At 44.4% G+C, this 15,942-nt stretch overlaps 1 protein-coding gene across 5 annotated transcripts in view; it reads left to right on the top strand.

The window, feature by feature from the left end:
• f3a (coagulation factor IIIa) overlaps window positions 1–15,942 on the top strand; it is a 79,475-nt gene that overhangs the window by 11,249 nt on the left and 52,284 nt on the right. For all 5 annotated transcript variants that reach the window (XR_009718781.1, XM_061304792.1, XM_061304791.1 and 2 more), the window contains exons 2-4: window positions 12,757–12,865; window positions 12,998–13,116; window positions 13,468–13,542. Coding sequence is in view for 4 of the 5 variants with exons in the window: in XM_061304792.1 (XP_061160776.1) it covers window positions 12,757–12,865; window positions 12,998–13,116; window positions 13,468–13,542 (303 nt within the window). In the remaining variant the exon portion in view is untranslated. The remainder of the gene's footprint in view (window positions 1–12,756; window positions 12,866–12,997; window positions 13,117–13,467; window positions 13,543–15,942) is intronic.

The raw sequence follows: 15,942 nt of genomic DNA, 5'->3' as shown, positions 1-15,942 counted from the left end.
CACAGGTCACGATACGATATGTATGTACCTTGATATTATTTGATACAATTTTACACAATGGGATACGGTACAAGTACAGTATGGCCTCACTGCTCCCTAGTTATATTGAATACATCCATATACCAGTGGCGGGCCGTGCATATCACACCTAGGCCTTCAGTAGTGCTCCATCTGAATCAATCCAACCCTCAATAACTATTTTATGGCTATAAAACCTCTACTGCAGGTACAGCTGCGACACATAAAAAAAGCATTAAAAATAACCTGATAAAATTGCAATATTATTTAAGAACAACATTTTACTCACCAAAATTCCTGATTATTTGTCCACAAAATCAATCCTACCTTCTTTCCTCAAGAAGATTTCAATTACTCTGTGTCATGATTTGTCCCCGGTCACGTCCATGTTGTCATTGTTTTGTCCGTCTGTGTGCTCATGTCCGTGGATCATGTGTGCTTCTGTCATGTCTTGTCCCCAGTTTTGCTAGGTTGCCATGGTTTCTGTTCACGTCGTCCCTCCCTTCCTGTGTCACCTCAATCAATGTAACCGCGTTCACCTGCCTCGTGTTTTGTGTTTTGTATTTAAGTCCTGTCTGCCCCTCGTTCACTGTCGGATCATTGCTTGTCGGTTGTTGCAGGCAATTGCTGCTGTCACGATAACGTCACCATGTCTTTTTGTTTCACGTCATGTTAGGTCAGTCCTGTTGTTAGTGTGGTAGTTAAGTTATGTCAGTCTACCAAGTTCGTGTTTTGAGTTTGTTCCAATAAACCCTGGTCCAAGCTGCACATGGTCGCCCTGCTCCATTCCATTTCCAACTCCCTCCGAAGCCTGACAGAATGATCCGACCATCACAGCGACCAGCGCTTGGACCTCTCTCCACAATCAGCTCCCACTGCGACACCCAATCCACGTCCATCATCCGAGAAGGTTCCAGCGCCATCGGACTTTGCTGCCGCAACGCCGGACCCGTGGCCGCCATCGGAGTGCCTCCCGGGCGTCATCAGACTCGCGGTCGGCATCAGGCTCCACCTCAGCGTAGCAGGACCCGCGGGCGTCGCCAGATTCAAGCCAGCTGCGCCGGACCCGCGATCGTCCTTGGACCCACCCCCTCTGCTGCAGCGCGGGGTGACTCTTGCCGCTGCGCACAGCTCCGCCTTCCAATTGCCGCTGATTGCGGTCCGGACTTCAAACTGCCGCCGATTGCGGCTCTGACTTTCCAAGTTTCCACCGAGCACGGTTCCGTTCCCCGAGTTTCCGCCGAGTGCGGTTCATGTCCCCCAGGTTTGTGTGTGTCAAAGTCAAAGTCAGCTTTATTGTCAATTTCTCCACATGTCACAACACACAAAGATAAATTACGTTTTTCTCTATCCCACGGTGACGAGACACATAACACGATAGACATACAAGTATGCGACGCAATATAAAAACAAGAAGGCAAAAATTCAAACAATCGCCCAAGTGCGGTTCAGGGTTGTGTGAGTTGCCCCCCGAGTGCGGTTCATGGTTGTGTGAGTTGCCGCCAGAGTGCGGTTCAGGGTTGTGTGAGTTGCCGCCGGACGGCGGTTCAGGGTTGTGTGAGTTGCCGCCAGAATGCGGTTCGGTTCGACAAGTTTCTGCCGATTGCGCGTCAGGCCCCCAGTGTGTGCCGCGATTGTGGCCCTGGGCCCCTGACCTCCGCTGAGTGCAGGTCTGTTCCCCAAGTTGCTGCCGATTGTGCGCCACGCCCCCAGTGTGTGCCGCGATTGTGGCCCTGGGCCCCTGACCTCCGCTGAGTGCAGGTCTGTTCCCCAAGTTGCCGCTGAATGCGGTTGTTTCCCCAGTCGCTGCCGTGTGCCGTTCAGGCCGTTTCGAAAACCAGTGGGGTCGTCAGGACTGGTGTGACGCATCACAACAGTGATTATTCATGCATGATGAGTCTGATAAGAGTCTCTTAAATTGAAATACTTAAACAAGGCAACCGTCTCTTTAGAAATTAGACAAACACAATTGCCTTGTTTTTTAGTGAAGAAGTATTGTAATTCCCATTTCTCTTGAAAGCGACGGCCCTCAATGACAACTTTCCTCGTTTTCTTTGCAGTCGCCATGGCAGAAAGGAGCGGAGAGAGGTGGTGCTTTCACCTTTTGGTAATAGGAGGAATTACAGTTTCAAGTTTCAGGATTTTTTCTATTCAGTTTGACAGTGCAGGTATGCCATAAATAATACTGCGGGCCGTATGAATGATCGGGGGCCGGATTTGGTCCGCGGTCCGGACTTTGGACATGCCTGATCCAATCGAAGCGTGTGAATACGCTGACGTTTCCGTACGCCTGCTTGAGGGCCTTGGTGTCGCCAACTCAAAATCTTATTTGTTGAAGCAACAGTTTGATCAACATTTATTTTATAGTACAGGGCCCACAGAACTGATTGTGAAGGCCTCCAGGCAGATTTCTTTGACCCTGGCAACAAATAGAGGCTGAAATGTGATTGGTTAAATGCTTAAATATGAAAATACACGTCTGGAGACAGCGCAACCAGGGGGCAGCAATGAAAGGAAGCGGACAGACCATTTGGAATTATCGGACAAAATATAAGTAACATCAGTCTGCAATTCAGATATTTTTAGGCCAGCAGAGAAGGCCTTGCAGGCCCTGACGGCCCACCACTGCCATATACACAGCACAGTCCACAACACAGAGTACCGTAATTTTCGGACTATAAGTCGCACTGGAGTCTTAAGTCGCATCAGCCATAAAATGTCCAAAAAAGTGAAAAAAAACATATATATGTATATAAGTCGCTCCTGAGTATAAGTCGCCCCCTCACCCAAACTATGAAAAAAAACGCGACTTATAGTCCGAAAATTACGGTAGTTACTTATGTTTGTCCGTGGGATACCGTTGGACTTAAAATTTACTGAAGAGCTGGCATGCATACGGTCGATGAAAGGAACGACAACCGGGAGCAATGTGGTCGCGGAGGCACATGCGTGCTTGGATACACTGGAACTGAAATAGGACAGACTGGCAGGTGTCACAACAAACAGTTGTCCATATCTTACGGGGGAAAAGTTCGGACTTAAACAAATGCAAGACAGTGACGGAAATCGATGCAGATTAGAATTGGTATTTTTGCATTGTATTATCCACCAATATGTATTGTGCAAATCAGTGCTAAAAATAAACTTTGTTATTGATGTTACTAAAATTGGAAACTTCATCAGGGCACAGGCATTGAATCACACAGTTTGTCACACAAAGAGCACGAGACTGAACATTGTGACATCGGCTTCCACACAGTTGTCAGATGGCTCAGCCTGGGCAAAGCGATAAAAAGAGTGTGGAGTGCACACGCAAACTCCATTGACTGTGATTGAATCGCGTCACAGAAAGACTAGCAACATATTTGGTTTCAACGCAGCTGTCAGGTTTATTTCGCTGACTGAATAACTATTAAGAAGAGCAACAGCAAACAAACCACAAGTGAGACAGAAATATCAAGTCTTTTCTCGCGAGGAGTGCAGTACAGATAGCTTACAACAATCTCTACACACACTAAATATCTGTAGGCACTCCCGCTCTTTTTATTTGGATTTGCCCTACCCACAGTGTGAGACATAAGCCACTAAAGGGGAGGAGGAAAGCATGTGGGCTTTGTCTCGTAAGGAAAAATCACTAGGTGTTTACATACTGATAAGAACATCTGGGAAGAGGAGTTTGAGTGGACTGGATACAGAAGAAAAAACCTTTGACCTCTAGTTAAAACATAGCAAGGGAAGTTTTACGACATTGTGTAGGATGCAACAAGCTAAGTTATTTATTACTGGTTATATACATTCCAACCTAATCCTACGATCAAGATAGTTGGGAAACCCTGACTTTAATGGTCACTTGGAGGTTCATCTGGGGTGCAGGACAGCAATTAGGCATGTTGTCTAACAAAGTGGTCTTTGTTAGAAAGGAACTGTCCTTCTGTGGTACATCATAAAAACAGCAAGGCCAAACAGCAAGCATATATTGCAGTAATATTGCGGTAAGGCATTGATTAGAGAACGCATGATAACATATATATACATTTTTCTAACAGCAGCATTACATCAACAAAGCCACGTTAATCACTGGTGCAAACTGTACACATTTCCATCAGTTACACATATTTTCGGCACATTTGATTTTAGCTTCAGTTAGCATGCACATATTAGCCATGCACTTGATCTAATAAACATAGGTTTAGGGCTACACTGTCCACAACAACCAATAAACATGACCCTTAATACTAAAACATACATGTATGATAAATATGTTACTGCTATTTATGTTATTTTAAATGGTCTATGTTATATTTTAAATCATGTCCTACTAAATTATTATAGTTTTGTGTCAAAGAATAAAGCGGAACATGTGTAGATTTTGAAGGCTGTATGGCCTTTTTAATGAGGTGCTCTTACATTCTGATAGAAATGTGTCTGCAGTGCATCAGCTCGTCACCTGGTGGTCTAATGCAAGTCTGATGAATTAACATTGCTGAGTTTTCAGTAGAACAATGCACTTCTCATCTTAGTCATTCATTGGGTGTGCTGTTTATTTGAATAGTGAAAAGTAACGCAGAAAACGACAACGCGTCAGAGTCAAAACCACAAAACCTCAGTGTGGATTTGCGTTAGCTTATACCCGTAGGACAAGGCACTATCAAAGTTAGATGCAGAGACCACGTTCAGACGGATGGTTACACTATGAACCTGTTCATTGACTTTCTGTGACAGTGTCCAAAACACTACACCAACAGCCAAACCAAACGCAAGTCATACACACAGTAGAGGCTGATGCTTTCTCTAAGCTAATGTTACGTTTACACCAAATATGTTGCTGGCATTTCTGGTGATGCGATTAAATCACAGGCAGAGTGGTTTTCTGGTGCTGGCGCGCGAGTGCAATTGCATTAGATGTCATCCATTGTTGATATTGACAATACATTTCCACCATTTCTGTCAAAAAGACAGAAACATTGCTTTAGTGTGTGTCAAAGTCAAAGTCTGCTTTATTGTCAATCCCTTCATATGTCAAGACACACAAAGAAACCGAAATTCCGTTTCCTCTATCCCACGGTGACGAGACATAGTACACGATAGACATACAAGTAGACGACACAAAATAAAAACAAGAAGGCATAAATAATAAATAATAAATAAATAATATGAGTGATGAATAAATAATAAACAAATAACCCAATAAATAAGAGGAGCAAAACTGAGCCAGTGTGCATACAGCAGACAGTAAGCATAGCGCAAAGTACAGGACGCTACGCAGAAAGGGAGAGCGAGTTCAGGATCCTAACAGCCTGGAGTATGAAGCTGTTGGAGAGTCTGGTGGTGCAGGAGCGCAGGCTCCTGTACCTCTTCCCAGAGGGCAGAAGATCAAACAAAGAGTGAGCGGGGTGACTCACATCACTCACAATCGTGGTCACCTTGCGGGTGAGATGGGAGGTGTAAATGTCCCTATTATGTATATACAATTACATATTATTGTAGAGATTCAAGATTCAAGAGTTTTTTATTCGCCATGTTTGAGCGTGTCAAACAAGGAATTTGCCTTCAGTAAATCACACCCTCTGTTCAACATTTAGGTGACTAACAACACTCAGGACATGTGAAAAATGGCAAATATTCTCAAATATGATCCCCTGATCTTAAACTCCCAAAAGGGCAAGGAAAAACTCAAAACTCCAGATAGGGGAAATGAGAAACCTTGAGAAGAGACCACAGATGGGAAGGTCCCTCTTCCAGGATGACCAGGCTGCAATGGATGCAGAGAGGACACACAGTACAAACAGTGTATACAAATTCAAAAAAGTTGTAGAGAGCAGGATGTTATTGCACAGTAATGACTCTGAGACTCTAAGAGTGGTGTGAGTTCATCAGAGCAACAGCCTGGGGGAAGAAGCTGTCTCTGTGTCTGCGTGGTCGCATTACGGGTGAGATGGGAGGTGTAAATGTCTTTCAAGGAGGGGAGTGAAGTGTGTGTGCGTGTGTGTGTGTGTGTGTGTGTGTGCGTGTGCGTGAGTGTGTGCGTGTGTGTGCGTGTGTTTGCGTGCATGTGTGTGTGTGCCTGTGTGTGCGTGCATCCGGTCCCAACTAGTTGGCGGTCAGTGAGGTGCTTGGCCAGATTGGACATGTTCCTACGTTGAGCCACAGCAATTTTCAAAGAAGCCTAAAGAAAGGCTTTGCCATGTCAGTCGGTTTGCTCTGGCTGTCGGCAAAAAGAAGTTCCGTTTGACACATGGTGTTTTTCACATGGTGCATGCTTTTCAACAAGGAGCAGATGGCCGACAAAGATCGTTCTGTAATAATTGTACCAAGTTCATTTTGTCTTCACTTATAGATTAGTTGACTGGTTTCTTTTATGTCAGGTAAACAAAACAACCTGAATAATTGTCTGTGATAAAAGAACCAGTCAACTAAGATCATTCTGTGTCTTGGACTGGGCGAGACGTCACACAAATTTGTCGTCAATCAGACGCCGGTGGGGATAGGGCAATGTGATGTTTCCTGCTTGCAATAACATGATGACACAGACAAAAACAGCATTATGAATACCAGTTATTTTATCCAGCTCATGCATACGCACGCACACCCACCCACACACCCACGCACACATACACGCACACACGCACGTGCACGCACGCACGCACGCTCACAAGCAAGCACGCACACGTGCATACACACACACACATACACACACACACACAAACACACAACATTGAAGCGGAACGGACAATTTCTACCTTTCAACATCAGAGTACTATACACTGTGAAGCAATTGTACTGTGCTAAATGGGTATATAGGGGGATTTATTCTGGGCTTGCACTTTGCAAACTTTGCACTTTACTAACTTGGTGGGTGGTTGCTCCAAATGCACTTTCATTATTTTTTGTGAGAATGATCATAATTATCTTATTCCGACATTGGCCTAAGAGTGAGATTCTCAGCATTATTTGTTACCAAATTCCATTGAAAAGTAGTCGAACAAACAATTTTATTTTACTGGCTTCTGTTTTAAAAACTAGTGATCCATCAATTTGTGTGAATGTGATAATATACATGGACCAAAACTGCCAAAATAAAAATGAAAATGAAACAATAATAATAAATACAAAAAAAACCCACATTAAAAATAAATCCATTCATCCGTCCATCCATTTTCCATACCGCTTGTTCCCTCAGGGGTTGCTGGTGTGCTGGAGCCTATCCCAGCAGTCGTCAGGCGTTAGGTGGAGGACACCCTGACGTGGTTGCTGTTAGGGATTTTCGCAGTCTTTCTACCTTTTCCAAGAACCACAAGGGACAGTTTGGCCAATTTATGTTTGCAAATGATGATAGCCATCGCAACTTTTGAAACACATACGTGTCTCAAAGCTACTCCAATCTCTTTCTCTTTGCACCAGCATTTTATTTTAAGAGAGCAGGGTGGGGTTGAGTGTGAACAGGTTTCGAGGTCGCCTTTGCAAACTGGTTAAGTCAGTGCAGAGGGGTCTTATCCCTTTGTCTACAAGGTTGTCTGCTCAAGATACTGGTCAAGTTATAATAATAATAATAATAATAATACATTCAATTTATATAGCGCTTTTCAATAACCCAAAGACGATTTACATGTAATATATATTTTTTTTTAAAAGAGTGGAGGGGGGGGGGGGACAGTAGGTTATAGTTAACAGGACATCGGTCAGCAGTGAAAAAGGGATGGATGGAGGAGCAGGAGGGGCGGGAGCGGAGGTTGTTGAGGTTGCCAGTACGGGAGGTGGGGGTGACGGGGAGTTGGTAGTCCAAAAAGAGGAGATGGGTGAGCCATCGGGGAAATGCCGGACAGATGTAGCGGCGACGGCGAAGGATCCCAGCCTCATGTGGAAGGAGCAGTGGACCAGGTGGTGATGCCAGTCGACCTCGACTGCACCCGCTCGAACGGCAGGCCCCAACGCACCACGGCGGCACACAGCGGAGCCACGGTTGGCGAGCCCGCAGGGAGTGGAGCCGGTCCCCCGTGGACGCCGGACGGAAGGCCAGAGACCCGGGCCAGAGCTGCCGTCGAGTCCGCAGCAGGCAGCCACAGGCTCCGAGTCGGGAGGCAGGAGGGTCCGGTGGTGGTTTTGTCCAGTTGGCTGTTGGCTAGCTGGCTAACGTAGTAGGTAGAGGAGACAGATAGGTGAGAGCGGAGCTGCGGGGAAGCGAGGTGGACGGAAGACAACACGAGAAAAATAAAAGAAGAGACGGGTGGACTGAAAACGGGAAAACGAAAAACAAGTAACGGACACGGTCCGGGACAGAAGCGGCAGTCAACAAATCTGACGCCAGCGTACTCTAACCCGGAAGACAACAGACGGTGGGGGAGGGAGTTCATGTGGCTGTGAGACAAGTTACTTAAGACGTTTGCACAACACACAAAGAAGGTGGAAAGTTTTAACAACCAAGAGTTTTGGCAAGCACTAACAGAGTTAATTATTCCAAAACAGCATTTCTATGTAAAATCAAAATAAGTTGTCAACCCTATCAGTTACCCGCCAATCGCAGGGACCACAGAGACTAACAACCATCCGCACTCACACTTCAGGGCAATTTGGAGTGCACAATCTGCCTACCATGCATAATTTTGAGATGTGGGCGGAATCCAAAGAAACAACATACGGGGACGAGGAGAAGCGTCCTGTACTTTTGCGCTATATTCTGACTGTCTGCTGTATGCACATTTGCTCCATTTTTGCTCCTCTTATTTATTGTGTTATTTGTTTATTTATTATTTATTCATCACTCTTATTTATTCATTGTTTGTGCCTTCTTGTTTGTTTTTTTGTGTTGTTTACTTGTATGTATATTGTGTACTATGTCTTGTCACCGTGGGATAGTGGGAACGTTATTTCAATCTCTTTGTGTGTCTTGGCATGTGAAGAAATTGACAATACAGCAGACTTTGACTTTGATTTTGACTTTGTCAAACCCACAACCTCTGAACTGTGAGACGGCCGTGCTAACTAGTCCCTTTAAAAAATCCATCCATCCATCCATCCATCCATCCATTTTCTGTACCACTTTGTCCCCGCGGGGCTGTGGGCATGCTGGGATAGGTCCCAGCGGTCATCGGGCAGTAGGCGGGGGACACCCTGAACAGGTTGCCAGCCAATCGCAGGGCTTAATTTTAATTTTCACTTACCGTTTTTTTCCGTGTATAATGCGCCCCCGTGTATAATACGCACCCTAAAAATAGCATGTTGATGCTGGAAAAAAGCCTGTACCCATGTATAATACGCACCCAGATTTTGACTCCTACTTAAATCCGTGAACGTAAAATTATTTCAGAAAAAAGATCATCTTTGGGAACAACCGGATGTTCTGCCGGTCAGTATCACTGCGCATGCGCTAGCATACTCAATAGCGAAGAAATGTTTCGGATTTGTGTAGGGTACATTGTGACAGCAAACGAGCAGGTGATCTAGCAAGCGTCTGATACGAGAGCATTGTGTTTGAAGTGAACAGCAGGGAAGAAAGCACATCTGTAATGGCGGCCTCTGTATCATATCCGGATTTAAAAAATAATAATAATTTGAGAAATTATTTTTATTTTTTTTGTACCCATGTATAATGCGCACCCCAGATTTTAGGACAATAAATTAGCTAAATTTTGCCCATTATACATGAAAAAAAACGGTATTTATTTTTTAGTGGTTTTGGTCCTCCATAAATATGAGTTGGACATTTATATGGGGGGAGGCAGCACGGTGGAGCGCTGGTTCGCACAGGCGTCGGGAACCTATGGCTCATGAGCCAGATATGGCTCTTTTGGTGACGTTATTAAAAAGAATACATTAGTACACATGCAAAAGACATGCATTTAATTGTATCTAGCCTATCGTTTTTTTTAAATGGTATGGCTCTCACGGGAATTATTTGTAAAAAATGGGCATGTATGGCTCTGTTCGCCGAAAAGGTTCCCGACCCCTGGGTTAGCACATCCGCCTCACAGTTGAGAGGGTGCGGGTTCATTTCCACCTCCAGCCTGGCCCTCCCTGTGTGGAGTTTGCATGTTCTCCCCGTGCCCGCGTGGGTTTTCTCTGGGCACTTCGGTTTCCTCCCACATTCCAAAAAACATGCTTGGTAGGCCGATTGAGCACTCCAAATTGCCCCTACTTGTGAGTGCGAGTGTGGATGGTTGTTTCTCTCTGTGTGCCCTGCGATTGGCTGGCAACCAAGCCTACTGCCCGATGACTGCTGGTATAGACTCCAGCACGCCGGCGACCCCCGTGCAGACAAGCGGAATAGAAAATGGATCAATCACAGGGGCATTTATAATCCTTTAATCACCTTATTCCTTATGATTGAAAAGCTCAGAAGTGACTGCACATATAGTTCAAAGTCTGAATTTACTATCTATATTCTGTGGTAATTAACACTCTGATGGGAACAGATTAATGGAGCTATGTATGGATGTATTTCAACTTCATATAGCTGATGTCACGTTCGCGAGACGGCAAATTTGCTGCACTCTTTCTGCTGGGGGCTCGGTGGAGCACTGGTTAGCACGTCTACCTCACAGTTAGGAGGGTGCCGGTTTGATTCCACCTCCGACCCTCCCTGTGTGGAGTTTGGAGTTTCTCCCCGTGCCCGCGTGGGTTTTCTCCGGGCACTCCGGTTTCCTCCCACATCTCAAAAACATGCTTGGTAGGGCAATTGAGCACTCCAAATTGCCCCTAGGTGTGAGTGCAAGTGCGGATGGTCGTCTGTGTGCCCTACGATCGGCTGGCAACCGGTTCAGGGTGCCCCCCACCTATGATGATTGTTGGGATAGGCTCCAGCACGCCCGCGACCCCCGTGGGGACAAGAGGTATAGAAAATGCATGGATGACGCTACAATGCCTTCCTGCAAGGCGGGTCCCTCGCCTTGGTCTCGCAGCCGCGACCCCTGTGAGGAGTCCGCTCCCTTGTGCTCGTCGGAACCAACAACCTTTGCCGTGCTAGCCCCGTGGTGACTATCTGCACGTGCCCGACTAGGTGCCCAGGACGCTGCTCACACGTTTGCCTGCTTTGTGATGTTTTCACCGATTCACGACCACAGTCCATTGGGCGCTGTTGAACTGGACTGCCTTTACACCTATGTACCCCGTGGAGGCTATTTTGTGTGTTTTAGAGTGTTCTCTGATATTGAGGGGTGCTGGTTGGTCGTTGTTACTTTTTTTCCTTTGTCTTTTTGCTTTGCTTTGCTTTGCTTTGCTTTGATGGCTTTTATCTAGGGATGCACCGAAATAAAAATTCTTGGTCGAACCGAAAACCAAAAATGAGGAAACCAAGGCCGAAAACCGAAACACCGAAAGAAATGTCAGTTATTAGAACCACAGCATTTATGGCTACATGTGTACTAACCTCACTAAAATCAAGGCATTGCAATAAACCAGTTACAAAAGTATGAAAATATTTATTTAGCACTAACATTACAACAATGCACAATATAAATTAAAATTCAAAAATAAAATAAAATAAGATGTTTAACTTGACCCAACTCATGTGTACATTAAATAATAATTGTTAGGGTGGTGCTCACTCTAACTTATTTTTCAAGAACCACACAGGAGTCAAGCAAGTCATTTTAGACACCTGCAGGCGGAGAGTTCACTCGTCGCTGTGCTTACAGCGATGGTCGAATGAAGTCTCCTCAGGCCTCGTCAGGTGCTTATTTATTGAGAGAAACAGAGTGGGGTTGAAAGTGGGGGTGTGGGAACACACAGGATATGGTGCTGATCAAAGCATAGCAGGGGGCCTTTTACGACTTTCTGTAAACAAAGCAACTTTGATTGCTTCCTCTGCGTCTGGTCAATCAGTTGAAAAGATCTTAGCACTTTGGTCAACTACTTTTGTCTAGACAGGACAAGCTAGTTAAATTATTACAGGTTATATTCCAACATAATCATACGATGAAGATATTCTGCAAACCCTAACAATAATTTACAGGCTTATAACTGACTGGCCTGCTGAAAGACTGTAAAATTAAATATGTTCTCTTATAAAAACACAAAGAGAACTTTCTTGCCTTTTCAAAAACGTCCCCCACAGACGGAGTGGGCGTGCTCGGTGTCAGTTTCCTTTTCTGTGTCGCCTTCTTCTCATATTCAGAATGGCGATTGGGATGTTTGGATTTCAGGTGATAAATTAAACCCGACGTGGAGAAACTTTTTGCAGATGCACCCCCTCTTGAAATTTCAGCATTGCATGTTTTGCAAATCGCTATCCGTGGGTCTTTCTCTGAGATAGTGAAATCAGTCCACACCCCAGACATCCTGGCTCTTATCCCGTTTTCCCGCGTGCTGGCTGCGCTGTTTGCTCACGTCATCACAAGTTTCGGCCGTGTTGTTTCGGTGATTTAGGTCTTTCGGCCAAAAACCAAAAATGCACTTTTGAGTCATTTTCGGCCGGTGCTTCCCTACTTTTATCGTTCGCACTTTCTGGCTTTCTTTGTGGCGCCGTTGTGTGGCAGCCTTATGAGAGACTATTGTTGTTGAGTTGTGCTCATGCCATCTGTGTATTTTGTATACCCGCTCTGTGGTATGGATACTGCTGGGGCCTGAATTTCCCCACCCCTGGGATCAATAAAAGTTAAATCAATGTGTGAAGTTCACACTTGCTCAGGGGTCTACTTTTCAGCTGCTGAAATCTTGATCATAGTATTATTGGTCAGTTGCAACTTTGATGTCATTTGATTACAAAGTTGATTGGAAAGTGATTTGTGTTAATTAATTTTACAGGTTTTTATCCCAGTGCACAGAACATGACCTGGAAATCCGTGAACTTTAAAACCATTCTGACCTGGGAACCATTACCAACTGATTACTCATACACCGTAGAGTTCTCTGTGTAAGACCTTTTAAGAATCTGCAGTTCTTTCAATAGCAACTTTTTGCTCTATTATATGACAAATTATTTCTTTTGCGCTGCTGGTATTTATACAGTATATGTGTAATGGATTGTGTGTGAAACTTTTTGCAGGGTTGCCAAGGACAAACAGAGGAATTCTAATTGCATACGGATCTCAACAACTATGTGTGATCTGACCAGTTCACTGACTGATTTAAATGCCTGCTATGTGGCTGATGTCCTGTCTCATCCTCGTCGGAAGTTAATGTTACATTGTTTGACCAGCTCAGTGGCCTAGTGGAAGAGTGTCCGCCCTGAGACTGGAAGGTTGTGGGTTCAAACCCCGGCCGGGTCATACCAAAGACTATAAAAATGGGACCCATTGCCTCCCTGCTTGGCACTCAGCATTAAGGGTTGGAATTGGGGGGTTAGATCACCAACTGATTCCCGAGCGCGGCACCGCTGCTGCTCACTGCTCCCCTCTCCCCCAGGGGATGGATTAAAATCACACGGGGATGGGTTAAATGCAGAGGACAAATTTCACCACACCCAGGTGTGTGTGTGACGATCATTGGGACTTTAATCTTTTTTTAATCTTTAACCCCCACTGGGAGTAGCCTCTGACCTCACTGAGTTTCCCTACACAAGCTCCTCACGATTCTGCCCCGCCAATGACAGTAAGTTAATTTTTAAACAACATAATTTAACTGGATCCTAGGATGACAGCTGTGTGGCTTTCAAGAAACCAATGCAAAAGTTCAGTGCACATACCACGTACATACTGTACATTATAAACTTGAGAGAGGTTGAAAATATGCTCGTCATGTCTGACCCTAAGTTGGAAGATGCGATTAGCATGTGTTCGATACACCAAGTGTACAACGAGTTATACAGCATTTTCAGTTCCAAGTTACTTAAGTTAGCAAGGTTTTCTTCAACTTGGTTATGATAATTGAATTACCGTTTTTTTCCGTGTATAGTGCGCCCCCATGTATAGTACACACCCCTAAAAATGGCATGCTGATGCTGGAAAAAAGCTTGTACCCATGTATAATACGCACCCAATTTTTATGAATTTATAAAAAATTATTACTATTATTTTTTTTTTTTTAAGTCCCAAAGATCGTCACACACGCAGGGAGGCAATGGGTCCCATTTTTATAGTCTTTGGTATGGTCTTAACTAGGCTGGATGTCATTTTTTTTGTTGGCGTTGATTTCTCCGACTGCCCCTAAACGCACCACCGCGCTCCGTCCGCACACGGGAAAGAGGCGGCTCTGTATGGGAGAGACGTTGAAGAGGAATAAAAACACCCTTGGAAACCAAAACTTGCCCCTCGTCGTGAATCAAAGCCGCAACAAATGTTTCGGATTTGTGTAGGGTACATTGTGACAGACGGCAAACTAGCAGGTGATCGAGCGAGCGTCTGATACAAGAGCATTGCGGTCGTATGGAGCGTGTTTGAAGTGAACAGCAGAGACGAAAGGAACAAGGCAAAGTGTTGTGAAATAAAATATTACCTGTAATACGCATTTTGTTATTTGCTGATTGAAACTGCTAATTAAACTGTGAATTGAAACTAATAGGTGGAGAACTGAACTCTCGCTCTTTATATAGCTGACGTGTCTTGCGCAACCGTTCTGCGCATCTGTAATGGCGGCCTCCGTATGACGTCCGGTCCGCGATGGAGATTAAAAAACAAACAATATTTGACAATAACACACCATCAAGGATTGCACCATCGCATCAAACGATGTGTCGTCAATTATGAATTTTACTAAGTGTGTTGGGCAGGATGGCTGAATGCGATGCGCGATTGACAACAAACAAGAAGAAAGGTGAGTTTTATTTCGGGGGAGATTTGTCATGTCTCGTCCCCAGTTTTGCTATGTGTCTAGGTTGCCATAGTTTCTGTTCGTGTCACCCCGCTCTTCCTGTGTCACCTCAATCGATGTAACGTGTTTTGTATTTAAGTCCTGTCTGCCCCTCGCTCACCGTTGGATCATTGCATGTGTTACTGTCATTCTGTTCCTGTCTTTGGTAATGTCACCCTGTCTTTTTGTTCCACGACTTTGTCGGTCAGTCCTGTTGTTGGTTTTGTTGTACCATGACTTTCTTTAAAAAAAAAAAAACATTTAAAAAAAAATTTTTTTTTTTTTTTTTGTACCCATGTATAATACGCACCCCAGATTTTAGGACAATAAATTAGTAAAATATTGCGCACTATACACGGAAAAAAACGGTAAATTGAATCTTCTATTTCGGGCAAGAACGTGAAGACAAAAAGAAAAACACCAAAAATAGATACAAATAAAACATTTGAGCTCAGAAAGGAGTGGGAAGAAAAGGAATGAACTCCCACACCGAATCAAACACTTAATAATGTGGTTTCTAATATAGCACAGTATAGTTTGATTAAGTTGGTGACATATTTACATCAAATCCAACAATACATTACATGAATCCGCATTTGCAAAAAGGGGCTAGGGTAATCAGAAGAGGGTGAAGCGAACGTAAAAATTATTAAACATACATACATGGATTCTCCCACTCTCCCCTTCCACTTGCCATCTCGCTCAATTCCCACCCCCCCCCCCCCCGTCTCTCAAGCGCATACTCCTATAGCAAGTCGTCGTCCTGTCTTTCAACATTAACTTTACATTTTACATTAATTCCTATGGAAAGAAAATCACACCACGGAATGTACTAAATTTGGAAGTAGAGGTTTTACTATACCAGTGGTTCTTAACCTGGGTTTCGGTGAGTCAGTCTCAGGGTCTCGGCAAAGCCTCCACTGCGGAAGTCCGGACACAGCTGAATTATTGTGTAAATTTGTGACGATGCACATCTGAACATTTCTCTCAAAGGCAACAGCAGAAGTCACACTGATTTGCAGGTACCATATTTTTCGGACTATAAGTCACGTCTTTTTTCAAAGTTTGGGTGGGGGGCGACTTTTATTGAGGAGCAACTTATATGGGAATTTTTTCACAAATTTTCAAAATGAAAAAAAAAAAAAGGGGGAGGAACAGCGATGTAGCAAGGGAATAATGTAATTTGGCGCGGCAGTTGTTTAC

This window comes from Syngnathus typhle, linkage group LG18, assembly GCF_033458585.1.
Source record: "Syngnathus typhle isolate RoL2023-S1 ecotype Sweden linkage group LG18, RoL_Styp_1.0, whole genome shotgun sequence".
Taxonomy (NCBI): Eukaryota; Metazoa; Chordata; class Actinopteri; order Syngnathiformes; family Syngnathidae; genus Syngnathus; species Syngnathus typhle.
Note: the sequence above shows the minus strand (reverse complement) of the source record. Positions and strands in the feature narration are given on the sequence as shown.